This window comes from Pectinophora gossypiella, chromosome 5 (genome assembly GCF_024362695.1).
Source record: "Pectinophora gossypiella chromosome 5, ilPecGoss1.1, whole genome shotgun sequence".
Taxonomy (NCBI): Eukaryota; Metazoa; Arthropoda; class Insecta; order Lepidoptera; family Gelechiidae; genus Pectinophora; species Pectinophora gossypiella.
Window position 1 is genome coordinate 9,152,511 of NC_065408.1, and position 24,291 is coordinate 9,176,801.

A 24,291-nucleotide genomic window follows, 5' to 3' on the forward strand; every position below is an offset into this window, starting at 1 on the left:
TTACTTCAAAGAAAGGACTGACTTCGCTGGGCGTAGCGTCCTCTATGCCATATAAACCCAACTCATCTGTTTATAGACAATGGACTGATCGCAAGATAAAACCACAAAAAAAGTATTTTAGTGTTAATAATCACTCTGGTCCCGTGGTATATCGGGTTGCTTCTCTAACGGGGAGCCCTGGTTCTATTCCCGGTACCGGACTTGCACTAATGCGCAATGAGTTTTTTTACCTTATTTTATCTTGCCTTTTTTTTTTGGCTCAACCATGTTAGACGGCGATACCATCTATCACGTTGATGTAACAGAAAGTTCGGTGAGGTGTGGGTATTTAGTTCATTTTTACGATGGATGTACCATTGACTACCGCATTGGGATATAGTCGTCAGCTTACGTTATACATTTTTAGTTTACAATCCGCATTACAATAAAATTGATCGCGGTTCAATCAATCAATCAATCAATAATACTTTATTGCACAAGAACATATATAAAGGACATAAACATACGAATAAAACATAAGCACAATAGGCGGCCTTATTGCTAAACAGCAATTTCTGCCAGGCAACCTTAGGGTGAAAGAAGATTATTCATTGGAGCACGGGCTGGTGCAATAAACATATAATGATACCAACATACCAAAAAAATAATAATAATAATAAATAATATATACTTATCTAAAAAAATAATATATATATATAAACATACACACATATATACACGCATACATACAAATAGCCTATACAATATAATACATATAAGGAGAATAAGAAAACCACTTCCAAGTTATGCCTGCAAGAAAAGCGCCTTCACTCTTGCCCTGAAAGAGTCCAGAGAAGGAGCCCCTCCTGACAGACTCAGGTAGAGAGTTCCACAACCGGACAGCCACCGCCGCGGTTGTAAATCGGACTCCGTGCTGCTGTTGACGTGGCTTTTGTTGTACCGCTTTTACGGGTGGTCCGCTTCGATTCTGTTCGAGTGGACGAGTATCTTATTGGTTCTAGTTAACGACCTCAGTGGTTCAGTGGTTGATCGTTGTGCTCACGATCCGGGTCCAAATCCCGGTGGGGACAAGTTACAAAAATCACGTTGTGATCCCTAGTTTGGTTAGGACATTACAGACTGATCACCTGATTGTCCAAAAGTAAGATGATCCGGGCTTCGGCACCGCGCCGTAAGCCGTTGGTCCCGGTTACTACTTACTGATGTAGTACGTACTGAAGTACGTAGTCGTTACATGCGTCATGTCAGGGACCTATGGCGGCTGAATAATAACCCTGACACCAGGGTTGATGGGGTTGGTAATCCACCTCACAACTCACACGATAGAAGAAAAAATTGGTCCTAGTAAAAATCACAAATAGGGGACTATAATTTTATTGTTTCTTATTATCACAGTTCTTCTATAACAATTATGTTCGTCCAACTTACAATCTAGTTCACAGTTTTAGCTGACTGTGATTTTTTATAAATAGTCTTACTGGGTACATCTTATTATTTACTGGTAATGGAAACAGTTAAAAAAGATGCAAATTTTCATAATGCATACGAAAATGTGCAACTCTTTACAGCAATCCTGATTTGGCTCTCATTGCAAACCTCTTAAAAGTCTAACGAAATAGCGGAATGGTATATCTACCTAATTATTACTCTTTCGAAGATGATTGAAGCCATGTTCAGGCCGGAATTACAACTTAAGAAAAAGCCTATTACATAAAATGAGTCTCTAATAGACTTATTTACTGTCATTGCACACTAAATACAAAAAAGTACAAATTAATATTCAACAATTAACTAATTTCATATCTCTAATACACGAGACGTTCATAATTTAAACGATATTTACGTTTAAAAACATACATACCTACATAAACTCACGCCTATTTGTTTATAAAAAATAATTGATAAAACCTAAAAATAAATAAAAATAATACAATCGCTTTCAACAAATCTACTAACACAATTTTCTTTTTCTAACAATAGGGATTACTGGGTATTGCACTAACAATTTTATTGCTTAAATACTGATTCTCTTAGTTCCTAGAAAATTGTCTAATATTCAATTTAAATTGGAAGTCTTTATCGTAAACTGAATATATTTTCAGAATAAACCTGAAGCTATTCAGTGTGTTAAGATCGAACTTGAAGATTCACAATAGTACAGTTATTGTTGAAATAACTATTTTGCAAATTAAGATATTCACTGGTAAGCATACAGTAAGTGTTCCAAATATACCTAATACGACGCCATTAATACTTTTAAGTATGAAAGGTTACTAAAGCTTTCCTATGAATATTTGTACATGCCGGTTTCCTTGCGCATCCGCACTGTAACAAAGAAAATATTAAAATGATTAATGATTTAATTTAATTAAAAAAAAAGCTGTCTACTAAATAGGTTTTCGTAAGCTATAATACTCACTTTCTACAAAGCAAATGGCAGCTAGTATGCACGCAGAGAATAGTATCGTCATTGAAATGACGAGTACTGTGATCTGGTGAGACTGCGCGCAGCAGCAGGTGCGGGGTTCCTTGCTGGGCTGGTGCTTGGTGAACCCGTTCACCACCGTGAAGTGCGTAGAGCTCGCCACAGACACCGCGTCTGCCCCTGTGGCCGATCCGCGCTTGACCCCGTTCCAGAATGAATCCGCTGGTTCCCGCGACTCCTCAGGAATCGCCACTACGGCCTCGGAAAACGCCTTCCGTCCGTAACTTCCTAATTTACTCTGATAGCCTCCATACTCCTCCGGTCCTGGACTTTTGCCGTGCATACGCGCTAAGTGCGCTGCGCTCAGCAACAACGATCCTGACGACACACTCTGCAAAAAACAATATCTACGTTAACGTTTGAGAATTATGTTACCAATAACATTCTGTGACATAACCTATCATGGAAGTAAAAGTATGTGTCGAATTGATTTGAATCACATCAGGAAGTATGCATGTAAAAAAACTCATTTAGTCCACGCGTGAGCTCAAAGCTCTACATAGCTAGCGCACGCATTGTGTCATATTACGTCATAAATAACTTTTGCCGGGTCAACACTTTTTATTGAAAGGTCAGCGATTTGACGTAGGTATGTAGGCTGTATCAATGCAGGTGCTATGAGGAACGGAAATGTTGATATATTCTTTACTTGCGTAATAATCAATCAAATAAATACAAGTTGAATATGCTAAATTGAGATCATCAAAGTTAATAAAGGGCTCATTGTCGTAATTGCTAAAATCGTTATATCTTAGAGAATCGTGCGATGGCTGTCAGTTTGTAAATTAAGTAATCCGTCACAAGTTAGGAATGCTGTAGGTGGGTACATAAGAACCGACGGGGATCCTGTACCTCACGTGATATTGTAAATTCGTTTCTTGACCCCATGGTAATTAGCAAAAATTACTTAATTCGCACAAAAAGTTAATGAAAAAGATTTGCGCTTTTTATCGCGCTTATGTCGATCAAGGATATGGGTAGTCCGTTTTTTGCTTGAAAATTGGTATTACATCATAGTTTATGATGCTTGCGGCTACATTTAGGTAGATGACTTTTATGGTTTGCTAGCGATGATTGGGCGATTATGATAAGTTAGCTGTTTCTGAGTAATTTTCTTACGTGAGTGCTGTGGTTGCTGGAAGAGCCCTGGCTAGACGCCGAGCCTCCTCGGGATCTGGAGTCGCTGATGCTGCCAGAAGTGCTGCTTCCCGAAAGTGACGGCCGTGGTATGTGCCACTCGTGCGATGAGATCTGGAAACATTAATAGAATTCCAATAAATTCTAGGAACTTAGGTCGAAATAATGTATTCCTATTTGGAATTCCACAAGAGCAGGTTCGTAGTATCGTTTTTCCTTGTTCACAATTTTATAATAATAGGTAGTTCAAGAAAAGACTGTAATAAGTATTATTCTATGTAATTATTAAAAATAATTGTTATTAACTTAATGATTCGTTTTGTCGTTCTAACCGGAACATTGTTCTCGTTTACTTATTCAATTACATAAAAGGACAACGAGGTTTCATTTCCTTCTGTTTTAATAATAGCTATTGAGAACATAGGTAATTTCAGACATGACCCAGATACAATCAATAGAATAATAATTATATTAATCTAACCAACAAATACATGTTCAAGTTTATAAACATTTATTTACATAAATCTCAAGGCTTGTGATTCTGCCTGCGTATCGTTGAGCTCTAAAAGGCTTGCGTATACGCACCTTGCATTGTTAAAAACCGTGTGAAAAGTTTTATTTACCACACGCCAAGCGCAAGTCACGTATGTATGGATAGTTGTAGATGCCTTGGTTATTTGAATTAGCGTTAAAAGCACAATTTTGCGTTTAAGCTGAGTAATACGAATGTTTTTTTGAATTCCAAACAACATTACGAACTTGATTATTATCCTCGTTGCTTCTTTCAAATCTTTAGGGGATCCCTATGTTTGTACAGTGTACATGTGCCGGTGGCCTTATGTGACCAGATTATGTCTGTACCCTGACATTGTCTGAGCTTTTGTTCGCAGTCAGACAATGTGGTAGTCGCCGTTGGTCATTCACGCCCACATAATTAATTGGCAATTTTCGTCTTAAAGCTAGGCTAATGTAATTTAACTAGGCTGCGGCTTAAGTAGAGCACTAAAGTGGTGTCGTATGTAAGTGCTTGTTACGGCTTGTTGTGCTCTTGCAAAATGCTGCACGCTTCATTCTGTTGTTAAAAAAACGTTTGCTATTGCTTCTCAAACAAAAGCGTCGACATAAAAACCTACGTGTTGTTGTGCAATTCTGCCATGTGGGTGTAACTGGCTGTACGGAAATCATTGCAGAATTCTTCCTTGTCGTTTTCTTGGATCGGTTTCATCCAAATATCATAAGTGTTTGTATTTCGACACATATCAACTTTACGTAATGACTTGTGTTTATCGTGGATATTACTTACGTCTGTGTTGTGCGATATCTGGTCTCTGCATAGTGCTTTTTAGGAAGTAAGTACTTATACGTATTTGGCAGTTATTGCGTCCATGTTTCTCGTGATAAGCAAACAATGATGTCGTAATGAAGTCGCAAGGTGGAGCTGCAATCGCGCGTGCATCAGACCTTGTGTTTCATTTAAAGCTGATGGCTTCAACGTAAACAATTAGTATCAGCGTCTTCCGAATATCACAGGTCTAATGCCGACAAAGTTTCATCAATTACATTTTTAGGTCAAGTTTTGTTCAGAGTCCGATTGATTTTGTCAGATACGGCGTTCAAGGTTCGCGTTCTCTTTATTTTGCGGTCTCGTTTCGTCGGCCTCTGACGCAATCAATCTTAGCTTTGCTTTCGGCTTCATGGTCTTCTTTGTTACTTTGATAACATGATGGATAGGCATTAAAGGTAGCGTTATAATGCATTTCTTTTATATAGCAAGGTCGCGTCCAATTTATTTTTCGTTGTTTTGATCATTAATGCGGATTAAAGTGGTTAAGGTAAACGACTGTCGATTTTATCTGCACGAAGATATTCGTCGAGATTATAATTGTTGAGTCTATTCATGTGCTAGAATCGATGGAGGCTCGGCGGGCGTTAGTTGCAAAATATTCGCCAAATGTGAACCGGTTCCGTAGTTGGTTGGCATGTCGTTACGGTCGTATCGGAGGACTGACTCGAGCCTGGCTGCATGTTGTGCACGAACACTTTCGCTCTTTGTGTGAGAACCGATTCAGTGATACAATTAGATCACAGATAGCGAGGTGGGAACTCGGTCGAAATATCCAACTCTTTATTGTCTGCAATTGTGGAGAAACAGCTGTTTACCGTATTGCAAAGGGTTAGCCAATAAAGCTAGTTTTATTTAAGTAAATTTTCATGTTTGGTAGTGCTAATGTTACGGTTACGGTTGTATTTTTTTTAATACAAAAGATTGTTGCATTGGTGAACTTTCGCACCTTCTATTGACCCAAGGAATATGTTCAGAATTATTTTAATTGTTTTATGTGGATTATGCACAGTCGTATAGGGCACGTGTAAGTTACGGATGTGTCCGGTGTACATGATTCAGAGTTTAATTGCCGTCAGCACGTTGTGTGGACACGTTCGAACCCCGTGCGTTACCTCTAAGTAGGTTACCTATATAATTACCATAGCATTTACATAAGCTATGGAATGATCATGATCGAAACGGATTACGTTTTTCTGGCGCGATAGTGACTACTAAGTAAGTGGTGATTCTACCTTCATTATGTCTCAAGTTCTTCATAATGTCTATCATCATAAGTCTCGTAAACGTCTTGAAGACGATTTAAGCAGTGCACGCAGGGCATTTTCAGGTGTGCAACAGAAAATATCTCTAAAGATATTCCTCTTTTATTAAAATGTTTCTTAGGGGCTTCGGTGTAACCTCAGCCAGATCATTTGTTTGAGCTCGTATCGATCACCAATTGCAGTTGATTGTTGAAAGACTCAGTCTCAAGGTACTATGTGGGTCAAAAAGAATATGTTTGTTGACTTCGTGCTATTTCAAATGTCACCTTGTCAATCTTGTCACTATGGAATGCTTCATATTCCGACTCAAAAACTAAAAGTGGCTGTAATTATTTGTGCCTCAACCAACGCCAGTAAGGAATCATGGGCTATACTAACGTAGTTTTGACGTATAATTAATATGTATGCATTTACATAAACTATGGATTGATGACGATAGAATCGGATATGTTTTTCTAGGGCGTTGGGCGGACAGTATGGTTATTGACGGCATGATTCCATATCTTAAGATCAAGATTATGTTTGAGTATTGATTAATAATTCAAATTAATCATTTGCGATTTGTCAACCGAGTAGCCCACTAAATTATTAGTTAGTAAGATTTAGCACCCAAATCTAAAAAAAATAAGTTTTTTTTTATGAATTTGATACGACGTTATAAATTCTTTAAGAATATAATATATTAGCTTTGTAAGTAGAACACCTTCAAACCACTTATTAGGAATTTACAAAAAACTTATCTCCATAAAACTACTCAATCGTTAGGAGGAAACTTAACAGACAATAATTTGCAGCCAATACAACAAAAAAACTTAACTTGACTTTATTCTTAAGTAATTAAAATTTCAATTTTAAATAAAATTGTTACTGAATTTTTTTCAATTTTAGTTTCGAATTGTAATTTTAAATAAATTACTAAGTTAGCTCATATTATTGGGATGGAAGATCAAAAGACACAAAGGTAAACCTACATACAAACCCACCGCAGACCTGAGACAAATGTTTGCTCCACCAGAAATTATACTAAAATAGCTAAGTAATCGTAAAATCACAAATTAAGATTTCTTGAACATCATCGATAAGCTTATATTTGTTCAATACTGTACGTAGCTCTTTATGAGTCCAGAGCATTAATAAGTATAATGACATCATCATTTACAAAGCAGAGTGGTTTATTAGTAAACAAATAATAAATGTACCATAAAACGAGTGTGCATTCTTATGGATGGCAAGCACGTGTCATGCCACGCTGCTGACTTTGTTACAAACTAGCTTCCAAGTTAAATATTTATACCGTCATAAATCGCTATTAACCGCATCAATAATAAATTCTATAAACTCGATATTGATTCATAAAGGTATTATTGAATAAACACATAATGGGTTTATTTGCAGATCCGGTGCACTCGCTCGTTAGATGTTTATCGTAGTGTTTACCTTTTCTACGGGTTGTACAATTGCGCTAGGAGCGGTTTTGTACACAGTAAATCAATAAATCAGTTTGCTTCGATCTAGCCATTTATCATATTTGAATTCTTAAGACTTAGGATATAGATTAAACTCTCCTATGCTCAATTTACAGGCGGTATCTATGTCTCAACGATTCTGCGTCATCCCCGATCGAGTTTTTATTATCTACCGTTAAGACATGCACTTTTTCTAATTAACGGTGACGATCCAGTTACCAGCATAACAAGTGCATAGGCAGTTGTGAAACATGTTCGGTTCAACTAGACCGACTGGTGGTTACACAACAGCTGTAATCTTCACGAATCACCGGCGCAAGCGCATGCATACCGCATGTCCATAACGGTGCATTGTGATCGTAGAATACATTAGATAAACTCGCAAGCATTAAAACAATGCAATGCTTATCTCTACTCATCAAACATTAGTGATGGGCAGGGAAAGAAAAAATTGGGTGGGAAAGAAAAAATATCGGGAAAATATGGGAAAATAAAATAAACACCCGAAAAATTCCCGAATCATGGGAAAATATTTTTTATTTAATTATTTTTAATCTTATTATTATTTGTATGTCGTTTCCATGTCTCGGGTCGGGTCTGTCATGGAGTCCCGGACTTTTGGAAGGCGTGCGTGGGGCCGAAGCCAACACGTGGAGTCCCCTTAAGACAATTTACTCTAAATGTGTTGTGACATCAACCGGCGATTATCCCTGTATGCATTATGGGAGTGCACCCAAAGACAATCCCTGCTTCGTGTAGGACTATTGCAGATTATGGGAACAAAAGGAACGGGGCTATTGGGTTGGGGGTTAGTGAACCGGGATACTGGGGCTATGGGGGACTATGGCGCCTGCTCGACCAATTTTAATAACAGAGACACATTGGGCAGGCGGTGACTCGTCACTAACTGGTTGGGTCACCTATCTAGCCGACGCGACTGGACGGCAAGGCAACAACATGGTTGTGAGCATCTCAGGATGTCAAGAGGTGTACACCGCTTTCTGCGAGGCGGTTTACCCGCCTTACCAACTCGCGACTTATGCATCCTGCGAGCGTATAGCTCTAACGCCCCACTCTGGCTGGCCAATGAAGGCAAGCCAGAGGTGAGAGTCCTGCGGCCCCCGCTAAGGTCCACTCCGGCCAGCCAGTACTGTCACCATCTTTGTTGCTCTTCTTTGGACTCTCTCGAGTAAAGAGAGATCTCTCTCTAGTAGAGTCCTTCCGATAGTAAAGTCTCCATATTTGAAACCCATGTTCTAACAGCGGTCTGACGTAAGTAAGTTTTGTAAAGCCTAAGAAACAATTCCGTATCTATATGATAAAAAGCTTTTCTAATTATGTATAAGAGGGAGTTATCCTTATTAGTGATTCCAATAATGTGTTCGTCCCACTTTAGATTATGTGTTATCGTTATTATCTGAACATTTTTTACTATGACACCAGAGGTGTATGACCATTAATTTGGCTTTAATTGGATTTTAAAAATCTCGATTTTTCATACATTTTGTAAAAAATAATATTATGTCCGTTGGGAAAAAGAGGTATACAAGCGTATTACAAAGGACCGTTAGAACATTTATTAGTATGGCGCCAAACTTCTATGACCATTATTGGACTTTCAGTTTTGGTTAATATGTTAAAATACCGGCCATCGAAAAAAATATGTCGAATCTGTCTAATAGTTGCTTCTCAATATTTTTTAATAACACCAAACATCTATGACCATTATTTTGACTTTTATTGGAATTTACGTTTTAGTTCGAATGTGAAAAATGCTGACCAGCAAAAATATCATGTTGAGAGTATCGAGTAGATGCCTCTTATATTTTTTTCTATAGCGCCAAACTTGTATGACCATTAGTTTGGCTTTTAGTGTATTTTAAAAATCTTGATTTCTTATTTATTTTGTATGAAAATAAAGTGCTTTGGGTAAAAAATGCGGTACGGCGGATTACAAAGGACCTTTAGAACATTTAATAATCCGGCGCAAAACATTTTTGACCGTTATGTTGACTTTTTATTCGTCTCTCTTTCCGTTTTGGTTCAAATGGGAAAATGTCAGCCAGCGAAACAAATAAGTCAAATCTTTTGGTAAACGACTTGAAACGTATTTTTACGATACTACCAAATGTCGACTTTGGCTTTTATTTGACTTTAAAAAAACTTGTTTTATACATTTTAACAATGACAACAAGCAGAGCTTTCCCAATGACTAGTTATTAGTCAGATAAATACTTTGTGTTTTTGTTTTGTGTGTTGTTAGGTGAACTTCTATATTAATACTATCTGATTTTAGATATGACGTTGACTGTAGTTTTTGCATTCGACTCAACGTTACGGCCTAAGTTTAGGTTGAATTATGGTATTGATTCACCTTGACCGTAAATGGTTACCACCCTCCAAAGATAAGCTTGCCATCTAGTGACGAAACTCGTATTTTGGCATGACGCCTGAAGTATCTGTTAGGGAAAACAGGAGTCGGGTAGTTGTACTTATAATAAACTTTTTCTATTCTATTCTACTTTGCAAGTATGCCTATCACAATGTCCTGGTGCTACTCGGCCGATAACATAGTACTTACCTCTATCACCCCGCTGTTTATTCCTTGTATACACTTTTCTTTAAAAAAGTAGCTTCTTAAGCGTGTATCACCATCAGGTAAGGTAGTGGTCAAACGTAAACCTATTTTTCAAAAGACGACCACCATATTACGCCTTTAGCAAGATAGTTCCATTATCACTAGATAAAACTTTTTTTTGATTTTTGAAAAATCGAATTAAGTTCAAAATATTGGTCATAGTCGTTTAATGCCATAGTAATAAACATTCTGACGATCCTTTAAATAACGCGCCTGTTGTATTTTATTTTTATACAAAATGAATCAAAAATCAAGTTTTTTTTAAATCCCACAAAAGCCAAACTAATTAATGGTCATACACGTTTTTGTCATAGTTAATAATGTCTCGATAGCTTTGACATGTGTTTTTTGCTGACCGGCACTTTTCACATAGAAACTATAACGTAAAGTCCAACAAAAGTCAAAATAATGGTCATAGACGTTTGGTGCCCTAATAATAAATGGTCAAATGGATAAGTTCTAACGGGATATACAAATATTGTTTCATGGCCGGCACTTCACATTTTCACCAAAAATGTATGAAAATTCAGTTTTTTTTTAATTCGAATAAAACCGAAAATATTGACCCTACAGCTTTGGTGCCATAGTAATAAATGCTCAGACAGATAAGTTCTAAGAATAATACCATTATTGTTACTTGGCCGGCACTTTACATTTTCACCAAAAATGTATGAAAAATACAGTTTTTTAAAATCGAATAAAACCGAAGATATTGACCCTACAGCTTTGGTGCCATAGTAATAAATGCTCATACGGATAAGATCTAACGGAATATAGCAAAATTATTTTTTGGCCGGCACTTTGACTTCTGGGCCGAAATCCGATGATCTCCTTTAGATAAGTTTTTTAAGAGTTCATACGACACTACGACAGAAAATAAATTGGGCATAAGTAGGCATACATTATATTTAAATGGTCTTTGTTGGAAATCCTTACTTTTAATACAAATATATGCGATAAAAAATATTTTCCCTTGAAATGGGAATTTTTCGGGTTTTTTCCCTCAGAATTGGGAAAATTCCCAAAACGCGGGAATTTTCCGGGTAAGAACCCAACACTATCAAACATGCTTGTCTCATAAAAAATTGCTGCCTCCCAGGACATTACGTAGCTCAAGTCAAACAAGAGGATTATGTTAAATAATCCGTCGCTAATTAAGCATTCGTTTTGTAAGTTAATCCGATTTTCCCTCTCGTTTGACTCTTCACGACCTATTGTTGGCTATTGAAAGATGGTTCAAAACTTCAGCGCGGAGCATCCACGCCTCCACACCACTTTCATAATCTCAGACAATGCCTGCTATATTTACTATGATAATCAGTTAACGAGTAACCAGACTGTTCTCCTTTAGAAGAGAAAGCGGGTTCTTCTTGCATGAAAGTATTCCAAGAAGATACTTTCGGTACTGCAAATGTCACAATGGATAACGGATCTCGGACCACGATTTCGATACTTTTGATTTCACATGTCGCTTTGGACAGACAGTTCCTCTTATAATTCTATGTAAATCCTTCTGGTTGAGCCATTGATCTTTTCAAATGCATTAACGGTAAATCGGATAATAATATCTATTCCGGATTGTCATTTTCTTACGCTTTAATGGACTGAGTAATATTGATACTCGGGCTGATAATGCCAACCATTTGTTATTTATGTAACTGGGCATTCGGGCTTCATTAAAATACCCGTGGACAATCGCTATTGTGATCAGCGCATCTGTCATTCGCAATGGAATTCAAAAAGTGGTTCTTAAGAAACAAATTCCATTGGAAGTTAGACTGACAACAGCGAGACGTGCTTTTGAGCGTCCAATTATCATATTTTATACGCGATTGCATGAGGACGCAACATTACTCATTGTTCACGCTGGTCACAAACACTGACATGATGCTTATGGTCGTCCTTGAACTCAATTGGTTGTATTTATGAAGCTAACGGGAATCGTGTCAATGCAAATCGCTATGGAAGCCGTTTGACTACTGACTGACAATGAGAAGCTCGCTGTCGTACGATCTCATATTTTATTATAATCAACCTTCTATAAATAAATAATGCTATGGACACGTACGGCGGCGATCTATCTGACACAGGCGGGACGCGCTTTATCTTTGATTTGTGTTATTTTAATTGAGTAGTAAGTAGTAGCTTGGACTTTGGATTAGCATTGAAAAAATATACTTTCCGGAATCTTTTTATGGTGATTATTAATTGCAGGTTGTAGTTTCTTCCCTGATCGATTCGATCATCGTACTGCATTCTTGAGTATGATTAGCTTGTAATAACGCTAGTGCTCGAAGAGTGGGATGTAGTAGAAAAAGTGGCCATGAGTTGGGGTACTCTAGCCGGATTCTTCTTCTATACACGATGCGATGACATCATTTGCTGACGTATGCAATTCGCTGTTATTTTACGTTCAGCTTCATCGATATATTCAAATTATTTTTTTTCTATACCATCCAAAAATAAATTATGTTAATAATAGCACTCCAAAGGTACAAAAAATATGTCTAATTGAAAAGATCGTGTTGTGCTTTACTTACATAGGTACGTAAGTAATATTTAAATACTCTTGATGAATCTCGATTGCTTTAGTTACCGGATTACATACAAAGATGTTACCTTGACGGGCCTTTGTAAAATAGTACACAATAAAGAACGCTTCCTGGCTATCATGTTAACTGAAAAGCAAATATATGGACGTCCACTGTTACGTGTGTCAATTGAGATTAAGGCCATTGTGCTTATACATCGTGATGCACTTTAGTGACTACATAATTCAGTCATATCCTGCTATTCTATTTATATCAATCTCATTAATATTAACGGGAATCGTTACTATCCATTCCAAAAATGACAAAAATCATGTAATGAGGTTAATGTCAAGGTCCGTTTTTCGAGCGTCCATATTCTTTATGGAAAAGGACATAAAAGTCGTAAAAACCGACCTAGTGATGCCTAAAACGGTGTCTCTAACGTTACTTGCTAAGTTATTATGATAAGAAAATGTTTGTCCTTGTTCAGTCAGGGGAACCGGTTCGCTTATAGCTTTCACGTGATTCTTGCATTCGGTATAAGTATCGTATTAATAAAGACCGATACGTGTTAATGTGCTGACGTTGCAAAACTCCTCATGCTGGTTAACCCAGAGGCAACTTGAAATGATATTGGTTTCGTGAGGTATTCGTGTCGGGGAATATTTCCAAAATGTGTCACGCGACCGTGTCACGCGGAATGTCCTCCGACAGTCCGGAGCCGAGCATCGTTCAGTGGTGCGAAAAATTGTTGTTTACCAACCATTTCGTAATCGGAAACTTGTTCGGATTCGATGTCGTCACTGAACTTTAAATGTGTGCAGAGATAAAAATAAATATCCCAAATCGGAATCCCCGAAATGCGACTGTTTACCTTTTATGATCGAGTAGCACTATGTTGCTAAGGCTGAGACATTGATCCTATTATACCCATTTTGCTTATTATTTTTACCGACTTCAAAAAAGGAGGAGGTTCTCAATTCGACCGTATATTTTTTTTTTTTTTTTTTTTTTTTTTAATTATCTTAAGAGTCACTTAACTACTATACTTAATTAGTGTTATACATTATCATTAATTTTTATAATGGACTTCGCTTATTAATTTGCGCCAACGCAAGCTTTAGAACTTGTATCAATGACTACATGCGAACGTCTTTCTGCTTCGGCCATTATTTCTTTGTATGATAATTTGTATGGAGTTTTTATAGTGCGTATCAGACATAGGGCAATAAATTACATCACCCGTAACTTTTGTTGCGGAGTTCCGTTTAGGCACGGGAATTCCGCTCGCGGCAGCGGCGGCGACCCTGCGCATTGCGCATGCGTCCAGGATCTCAATAAACTCGTGCGTATATACATTCCAATTTCAATTCTATCTACCTCATTGAACATTTGACATTTTGGTCTTGCCGTAGGAATTTTATATCAACAACTAGCTTTGCAGAACTATAAAATTTGCTTACATATTATGATGAAAATTACAGCAACACTTAAAATATAATTGAATTGCGCTATTTTATAGATACTAGCCAAGTATGTTCACTTTATTAACGTATTACGTTACCTTTATGACATAAAGACTGCTGTCAGGGTGGGCACAGCAATCAAACACGATGTCCAGATGCGTACTGATCTATATTATATTATTCAATTGGACGGTACATGCACAATCAATATTTACGAACTACCTCACATCTCCCTCCGTAATAATTAACAAACATATTTGGCATTTAACCCAAACAATATTTATATAATTATAGATATATACTATTTTTCCTAATAGTAATCATGACGTACAATATCATTAAAGATTATACATAATATATACAAAGACATGCAATATTGATTGTAGTACCTACACTATCCTTCATAAAATAACCAATAAGTATTTAACTCGATAAATTCTTACGGTGTCATAATTAGGTAGGTACAATGATTGTGTTTTTTTTTTACAAATGTATACAAAGGTATTTAGTTATTATGATTCAAATATATTACAGAATTATGTTATACAATTATTCTAGTTAGAAGTTTATTATACTAACTCATCTATAAATTTATTTTCTGTATACAATGATTATTATATTTCGATCATTGTCTTCTTTATATATTCATTCTTCTTATGTAAGTAAATAATAATTCTCTATTATTGATCAGGCTTCTTACTCGTAGCCCCATCTATTCGGAGGCCTCACTGTCCTGCCAGAAGAAGTTACATAATTATTATTCAATCTATTAATATTACATTCCATTTGTTGATTACGATCGTTTGTTTTTGGCGTTATGTCATCGTAATAAAAATTGTAGTCAGGCAAGTCCTGTCTGTGTTGTGAATCCTTTATGATGTGTTTCCTGTTCCTGACTACATAATTCCCAGTTATCAATTTAATTTTGTACGATCTATTCGATATTTTTTTTATGATTGTTCCTGATTCCCACGTCTTTTTAAAAATATCCAAAATTCTAATTTTTTCCCCAACGTTTAATTTTTCTAAGTCTTTTGAGTTTCGATCATAATAACTTTTATATTTATTTTGTCTATGCATTAATTTTTGTTGTATATTATTATGTGTTTTTGGTTTTAATAAATTGTTTGTAACTGGGATTATACTTTTTAGTTTTCGACTTTGTAAAATTTCCGCTGGTGACGGCATGTCATTTTGAAGAGGTGTATTTAAATATTCGAGTAAACCGAGTTGATAATCGGTATTGTTCTCGCGACATTTGATAATTATTCTTTTAACCGTTTGTACAGTCCTTTCTATCTGTCCATTGGATTGAGGGTACCGTGGCGAAGAAGTTTTATGAATAAAGTTCCAGTCTTCTGCGAACTGTTTAAATATGTTTGAACTAAACTGCGGTCCGCAGTCTGACATAACAATATCCGGTATGCCCTGACGTGAAAAAATATTTTTTAAGCATGTTATAATGCTTGCCGATTTTGTTGTTCTTAGCTGAGATATCTCTATAAATTTGCTGTAATAATCCACAAGTAATAAAAAGTCAACTCCCTTGATTTCAAATAAGTCAACTCCTACTTTTTCCCACGGCCTACCGGGTACTTCATGGGGTATTAATGTCTCTTTTTGATTTCCTTTTCTGTATGATAAGCAAATATTGCAGTTTGATATTACGTTTTCCAAGTCGTTATTTATGCCAGGCCAAAAAATACTATCTCTTGCTCTGAGTTTACATTTCTCAATTCCCATATGGCCAATGTGAAGCTTATATAACATTTCTTTTCTCATACTTTTAGGTATTAGTAATCGATCACCCTTCCAAATTAACCCATACATTATTGTTAACTCTTGTCTGTAATTCCAATAGGGCTTCACAATATCATTAACACTGCTTTTTTCTGTCGGCCAACCTTTCATTATATGTTTTTTAACTTCCTGTAACTCTGTATCGGTTTCCGTGTATTTTTGTAGTTTAATGAATTGCATATCAGATAAATGCTGCGATGCCGTATTAACTGTTAGTCGTGTGATCGCGCATACTTCGTCCTGCAATGAGTCAGCGCTCCAATGCTCGGCGCTTATCGAATCCGGTTCATACGCACGAGACAATGCGTCCGCTATGTACAGATGTTTTCCCGGCTTGTACACTAATTTAAAGGTATAACGTTGTAATCTGAGCAACATTCTCTGTAGGCGCGCTGGGGAATCTACAATTGGTTTTTTAATTATTGATATCAATGGCTTATGATCTGTTTCTATAGTAATATCCGTTCTTCCGTAAATATATGCATAGAATCTCTCGCAGGCAAACACGCAGGCATATAATTCTTTTTCAATTTGCGCATATCTTTGTTCCGTTTTACTAAGTGATCTCGATGCATAACACACAGGCAGTCCATTTTGCATTAAGCAAGCACCCAAGCCGCTTTTGCTCGCGTCCACAGAGATGATGATAGGCTTGTTCAAATCATAATATTGCAGTACTGGACGCTGTGTGAGGCATTTTTTTATTTCGTTAAAGAATTTGTCATGTGTTTCATTCCACTGCCACTCATTTTCTTTTCTCAATAATTCCCGCATAGGTAAAGTTTTATCTGATAAATTTGGAATAAATGTGCCGACATAGGTAATTAATCCTAATAAACGTTCCACATCCTTTTTGTTCTTAGGAACCGGCATATTAGTTATTGCTGATATATGAGTATCATCGGGACACAAACCATTTTTAGTAATTTTGTGGCCTAAGTATTTTATTTCATCTAAACCGAATTTGCATTTAGTTTTATTTAGTCTTAAATTTATTTTTCTACATCTTTCTAATACAGCCTTTAACCGTTTATCGTGCTCTTCCTTGTTATTCGCGTAAATCAATAAATCATCAATGTACATACATACTCCCTCCAAGTCATCAAAATTTTCGCACATTTTTTTATGAAAGACTTCCGACGCTGAACAAATACCGAATGGCATCCTTAAAAATTTATATCGGCCGAATGGTGTGTTGAAGGTACAATAATCACTTGATTCATCGAGTGCCACATTCCAAAACCCCGAGGATACATCCAAGGTGCTGAAATATTTAGCACCCGATAGTTTAGACACAATCTCATCAAGAGTTGGTAATCTAAAGTGTTCCCTTTTTATAACACAGTTAAGCTCTTTTGGGTCTAAACAAATACGTAAATCTCCGTTGGCCTTTTTAACTACCGTAATACTACTTACCCAATCTGACGGTCCCTCAACTTTTTGTATAATTTTTTCTGATTCCATCATATCTAATTTATTTTTTACGTCCTCCCTAATTGCAAACGGTAATTTTCTCGGGGCATGAACTACGGGAACAGAATCATCTTTTAATCTAATTGTATACTTTCCGGGTAAGCAACCAATACCTTGAAACACATCATCATAATCGTTAATGAAGCAAGGCAAATTCTTCCCTCTTGATTCTGTTACTGACATCACTCGCCTGACCACATCCAATTCAATACAAGAATATCTGCCCAGGATAGGAACGGATTGTACATCTGCGATTTTAAATTCAAGTGTGTATAATTGCTCTTTGTAATAAACACGTAAGTTTATTTTTCCTACAACTCCTATAGACTCGCCAGAATACCCATTTAACTTTGTTTTTGTTTTTAGTAAATCATGTTCCGACACTCCTATTTTGGGCAAATAATTCAAAGGAAGGACATTTACATCAGCACCCGTATCGATTTTAAATTTTATTACGCAGTCCTTGATTTTTAAATCAATGTTCCACTCGTTATTATTGTTAATCGAATATATTACCTGGTCCTCTGACTCTTCTATGTAATACACATCGCACACCCGCGCATAATGATTTAATTTCTTGCATCGCATACACGTTTTACCATAAGCCGGACACTCATACTTTTTATGAACACTTCCACACCGACCACACTGAGCTATACCGTTCGAACTGTAGCGCGATGTTAGTGTACTTTGACCGGCACCGGCGGCGATAGCCTGCGCGCCCGACGGTGGCGGCTTCGCGCGGGGCGGCTCGTTGTACTCGCGGCGAGCGCCGCCAGCTGCGCTGCGCCCGCGTCCTCTCCATGTACCGTGTTTTTTCTGTGACGTGGAATAATTATTTCGCCTAATTACCCACAATTTGTCACTGCCTACGTCCGTTGGATTGTGTTCCTGTATATCGTATACCGCCTTATTTTCCTCTTTAATATTTTGGGAGTACGCTCTTGACACTACTGCCGCTTGACATATTTCCATGGCCTTTTTTAAAGTTAAATCCTCTTCTCTTAATAATCTTTCGCAAATTGCTTTACTTGTCACTCCGCATACCAACCGATCTTTTATTAATTCTTCTTTTAAATTTCCAAATTCACAAGTTTCAGCCAGTTTTCTTAACTCAAACACGTACTGTTCAATATTTTCGTTACCTTTCTGGTCACGCTTAAAAAAGCGATGTCTTTCCACCGTGACATTCTTCTTTTTAATAAATCTCTCATCCAATTTAATAAGTACCTGTTCGACTGTTGTACACTTGCTGTCTGACTGATCCACAATTTCTCTGCACTGCTCCCCTATTATATGTAACAATATATTTAATTGTATAGCGGCCGATTTTTTATTTAATTCACATGCATTCATACGCGCGCTTCCATTTTGTCCAATCCTCACTGATGTTACCCACCGCAAAATCCAACTGATTCTCATCATACCGAAACGGTGACGGAGGTGTTAAAACACTATCCATTTTTATGCGTTTAATTTCACTGTATTACAACGTAAAATCATAACACGTTTTAACTACCGACTGCGCCATGTCAGGGTGGGCACAGCAATCAAACACGATGTCCAGATGCGTACTGATCTATATTATATTATTCAATTGGACGGTACATGCACAATCAATATTTACGAACTACCTCACAACTGCAATCTGGGCCGATGTGATTAATAATCCCATAAATCAAGGAGGTATTTTAATTTCCATAATATGTCCATACAAAAGACTTCAAGGAGCTTCACCCAAATAACGTAATATTAAAATCATACAATTTGAATTGTTACAAACACAAATGTCGTGGTATTGTCATATTTTTCATTCAGCATAAAGATATGAACATGAAATAAGTTAATGTAAGTTGCTAAGACGCCGAGTTAGTTTGCGAAATATGTGTAAAAACATATAATACAAGGACAGAAGTTAATATGAAGTATTGTGGTATGTGCCGGCGCGGCATCTGACCTAGCCGCGTAGTAATTGCTTATGACATGTGGCCCAATGACGCGTTGAGCAATTTTCTGTGACGTAACAGCGACGTAGTGGTCGACGTGAACCGCACGACCTCATAACGTTGGGAACCAGGAACGGTCTCTATGCCTTATGTGAACTCTTGCAACACATCACGCCTCTTAGTTTTCCAAAATTTACGAAATCAAATTCTCGGCGATTGCGATCAAATTACATCACTATTAACATTGACATAACGTTAGAACCAAGTTCATTGATATCAAAAATGTTGACAACACTCTTCTCCTGAAGATACTTTGCATATTATTTAAAATTATGTTATGTTAGTAGTTGTGCAAACGCGACCGTGAAATTGGTAGCACTCAATAATTATCATTAGTTTAGGTATTTATGTTTCCGATATTCAATAATTAATACAAAATTAATATCTTGTCATAGCGGAAATTTCTGCCTTTTATATACATTATTCAAATAAAGTTAATATAAAGGAATTCTTGGTATTTTTTTTATTAAGATTCCAACTAAAGTAGTCACTTTTAGAGGTCAATCTACTGGTATGTTCATCAGAAGGCAATTAATGAATTTCAGTAAATCCCGCATAATATCATATAACCAACTCATTGTGATCCGTGCTTCAGAAGGCACGTTAAGCCTTGGTCCCGGTGACTACTGACTGAAGGAAGTGAATAATCGTTATATGAGCCATGTCAAGGCCCTTGGGCGGCTCAATAATAACTCTGACACCAGGGTTGATGGGGCTGGTATTCCTCCTCACAACCCACACGATAAGAAGACCAACTCATTAGCTTTAATTTGACAGTTAGTAAAATATGCTTTTGTGTGTACAGTTACGTTCGAATTCTTTATTTTTTAACCATTATAATATCTTATTGTTTAGAAATACCGACGTTAGCGGTTTCCTTCAGTTTTAGATGATCATTAACGCTGCAAGTAAAATCAGTGACACATTCCTTTATTGCAACATTTGTTTTAAAATCTCGTAACGGTTTTTCCAAGCTTTGAGTTAAGTTGGCTTGCGAAAGTAAGCCATTTTAAAAATGGCGTTACAGATCTGCACCTACTCGAAACAACCTTAGTGGGTAGTTGAGACGTCTGTGACTATGTACGGTGGAATGACGTAACAACCGGGAGGCTGCCGGCCGGCTAATGACGGCCATGTAACGATGAAAATTAGATCGCGGCTATTGACGTGTCTGTGCAAAAACTACTAATTTACTTCTCTCCAATAGTACAACGTCCTCATATCATTATCTTCATTTTATAATCACATCCTTGTATCGATCTAAGATTCGTGATGAAAGACCATTTAATACGTCTAATCTATGACGTATATCTCCGCTATAATGATGACGTCTTAATGATGAGCAATTAGACCAGTTTTCCTGCGAACACATAATAATTATTTCTTTTTAGCGTCATAGGAAACTCGTGATAGGAAACGTATTTCTATTGTATTAAAAGCAGCGTTCGTTCTTTGTTTGACCTATGCTCAGCGTTACGAGAGAGAGAACATTCCTTCAAGGTTGTTTTTTGCAAGCCTTCCTAAAAGGTACTTCAACTCTTTTGTGTTTTACTTGCATGCAACGCGGAGTCCGTATGGAAGAGGATCTTTTCAGTGCTCTGTTATTTTTTTGTTAGTTTTGTTTGAATGAGTGCACCGGAGCCGCAGCCGGCCGGACTGGATGCGCGCTAAGTCCGGGTGTTGTAAAATGTGAAGGCCGCGCGTCGAGGGCAACTTTACTTGTCAGTCCCTGTGCCATTTAACTCGCCTAATAGTAGCCTGGCACTCGCCCGCAGCTTTCAACATTATCTACGTTTTATATCATTTACCATCCGCGTTCGAATTTTGAAGGAACCACCAACAATCAACCACTTAGCGATTGCGAAACATTACGACAATTCAATTTTACAGTTTAATTGAAGGCTGAAGATCCACGAACAAAGTCTCCTTAAAAGGTTTGGTCCTTTTCGTAACTTTAATAACTTATTTATTTATAACTCCATAGTTGATTTTTGATCCCGGTAGAGTAAACTGATATGTGTGTAGAATATTCTTTAAATATGCACATAGATATTCGGTCCTTCCGTATGTATTTAACCTTCTAGTCGAGTGTGATAAGATGTCAACATTGTGAAGAGTTACACACTAATAGTCAATTCATCATAACGCATGATCAATTGGCAAATATTCGAAATTTGTATAAGTATAAATATTGTGTTATGAAATAGATTTGTACTAAGTCACTACCATGTAATGAAGATAGGTAATCCGTAATTTTCCCGGTTGCAAAAAAATAAACATTCGGTCATTATTTTATAATAAAGTAATTTTGAGCCAATTAGAAGTTCTTTTTCCTCAATTATGAAGATTGAAACACTTCGAATACTCGTCTGAGAGATGATACTCTATGTTATCATCTCTCAGTTATTATGGAGATTTTCGACATACCACACACACACACACCTACGCCCTCTTGGGTTGGTAGACCCGCAAGTTATTAAAATACAACCTGTTATGGGAAAAACTACGTCCTGGATACTAGATACGATACTACGTACTAGATAGTCTAGTGTCAAATTACGACTATAAAAGTCAAATATCATTAGTTCCATCTATATTTACTCTCTTACTTCTTATTAGCAATTCATCACATGTAATCTGTATAAAAAAGCTAACATTCGTATGAAGACACACTGAATTGCCCTTGATTGATCACTTAAGTACATGCCTGGGATGAGCTGACTGTGCATGGACCGATTCGATATTCGACACCCATAGAATTTTAGATATTTTACATATACTGTAGGATATAATCTATGTTACTTCGCCGCTACTTATCTCCGTTGCATTTCTACTTGCTCTTTCAGTGACCCAGTCCAATGAGAACTTGCATAACGTGACATTTCACAGAAAACAAATTATCTTACATTTCTAATCTTCTATACAATGCCTAAGGAATGATGTTTTTGAATAGCCGTATTGAAGTAAACCCGCTACATGTTGCGGGCAAGCGGCATTAATTTTGTAAATGTCAAGTGTGGCTAGCCTATGTTGTAATATCTGCTACGAACCCAAATAACCCAGTCGTGTGTATGTATTAATTAGCAAACTTGACACCCACCGGCGCCGACCGCTAAGGTGGACCGCTGGAAGGCGCCACGTGTTGTCAAATATAAAAATTATTAATAATATTTAAATAAATAAAGCATAATTTTGCGGATATGTGAATAAAAAAACTGCAACTATCAAACCTAATTGCGCAAAAAGCATATCAATAATTGTCCTTCGTTAGATTAATGTGCTCCAATAAACTATTAATGAGATCAAGAAGCCCGCACAAGGATGTCCTTAATACATTTTTGCGATCATTCGCACTAAAACGGATCTGATCAAGTTTTGGCGGCGCCCAAACTTTGTTGTTGTTTTGAAACAACATTCCTGAACAAGTTGGTGGGCGTGCGAACGTTAAAATTTTGTTTCTAGGATGGTTTTGCAACTGAAATATCAAGTTACTTAAATAAGTTTTAATACAAATTTTATGCTTCATGCTTAAAACAGTGTAGCTTGGCGAAGTCAATTAGCGAAGCATTTATTATTCATTGCCTAGCCTTTGTACATAAAGTCTGTTAATTTTATTGAATTGCTACTAAGCTAAGTTTATGTGTAAGTAGTTAAGACTAACTTAAACTTATTTCATGACGCATCCCTTCGCAGCTGATTAGGCTTTTGTTTCGGTATAAACTTACCGATGTTTTGGTATCCATTGTATCGTTGCCTCCACGTGTTATGTTTGATAGTTCACTAATTAAGTCACTGATCACTGCATTCACTGTGTCCACATGTTGTTAGTTCGTAGTGATTGCTCTCTCGCCCTCTCCGTGTGGCCGGCGTGCTCGCGCCCGTTCCAAGCGGCAAAGCGACTAGAGTCGTACTGAGAGTGTTGCAACAGTCGCCAAGGTTTATATATGAGATTGCACGCTGCGGCTCTGTTGATAACATTTTCATATTTTTCAGTACTTATCGTAAAATATTTTGTGGAAGAATGAGTTTAAAGTTAATTATTATAATTTTTATAATAGTTATAATATTTTTTTTAATTCAGACACCAGTTCAACAGTTTTTGATCAACAAAAAGTTTTCTGATATTTCTGAAATGAAAATTCAAAATCTGTTTAGGTACCTACTTTTTATAAGAAATAATTTTATTATTAAAAAGCTTTTCCCATACGGATACTAGATTTATGGATATTTATTTTGTTATAATTATGTACTGAAAGTACCTTACAAAAATTAAAATTATTGATGCTATCACTTCTTTAATAGTTTAGCTAGATTCTAGAACGATCGGAACAACCTGTTTAACAAAACGGTTTTGGGAGTGAATAAATTCTGTCAATGAGATTCAGTGACATGATGACTATATTTCCGAGAAAACCAAAAGGTAAGCATTACCCGTAATCGATGTATTAACACAAGGACCCCGTATGCATAAAATCATTCGATGATTTCACATTATTCCACGAAAAAATACACTAATAGTACCCGGCACGAATATAGGTAGCGGTGTCCTCACGCCAAATGGCATGGGCAATGGAAGTTCGATTGCTTCTTGTCTACAGGAAAATCTTAAAGAAGCAATACAGAAGCTATGTCACGTTGTCCACCTGCGTCGGGACATGACGCTCCCTGCGTTGCGCAAGCGG

General features: G+C 36.9%; 2 protein-coding genes across 3 annotated transcripts in view; one reads left to right on the plus strand and one right to left on the minus strand.

The window, feature by feature from the left end:
- Positions 1 to 24,291, plus strand: part of LOC126366880 (nuclear migration protein nudC) — a 37,102-nt gene that overhangs the window by 4,323 nt on the left and 8,488 nt on the right. The window lies entirely within an intron of this gene.
- On the minus strand, positions 2,126 to 23,541 carry LOC126366882 (uncharacterized). Its single transcript, XM_050010217.1, has 4 exons — positions 23,335 to 23,541; positions 3,605 to 3,736; positions 2,420 to 2,816; positions 2,126 to 2,325 (listed from the first exon to the last, which is right to left on the minus strand). The coding sequence occupies exons 1-4, from the start codon at positions 23,350 to 23,352 to the stop codon at positions 2,285 to 2,287; spliced, it is 588 nt and encodes a 195-aa protein (XP_049866174.1). The 5' UTR covers positions 23,353 to 23,541; the 3' UTR covers positions 2,126 to 2,284.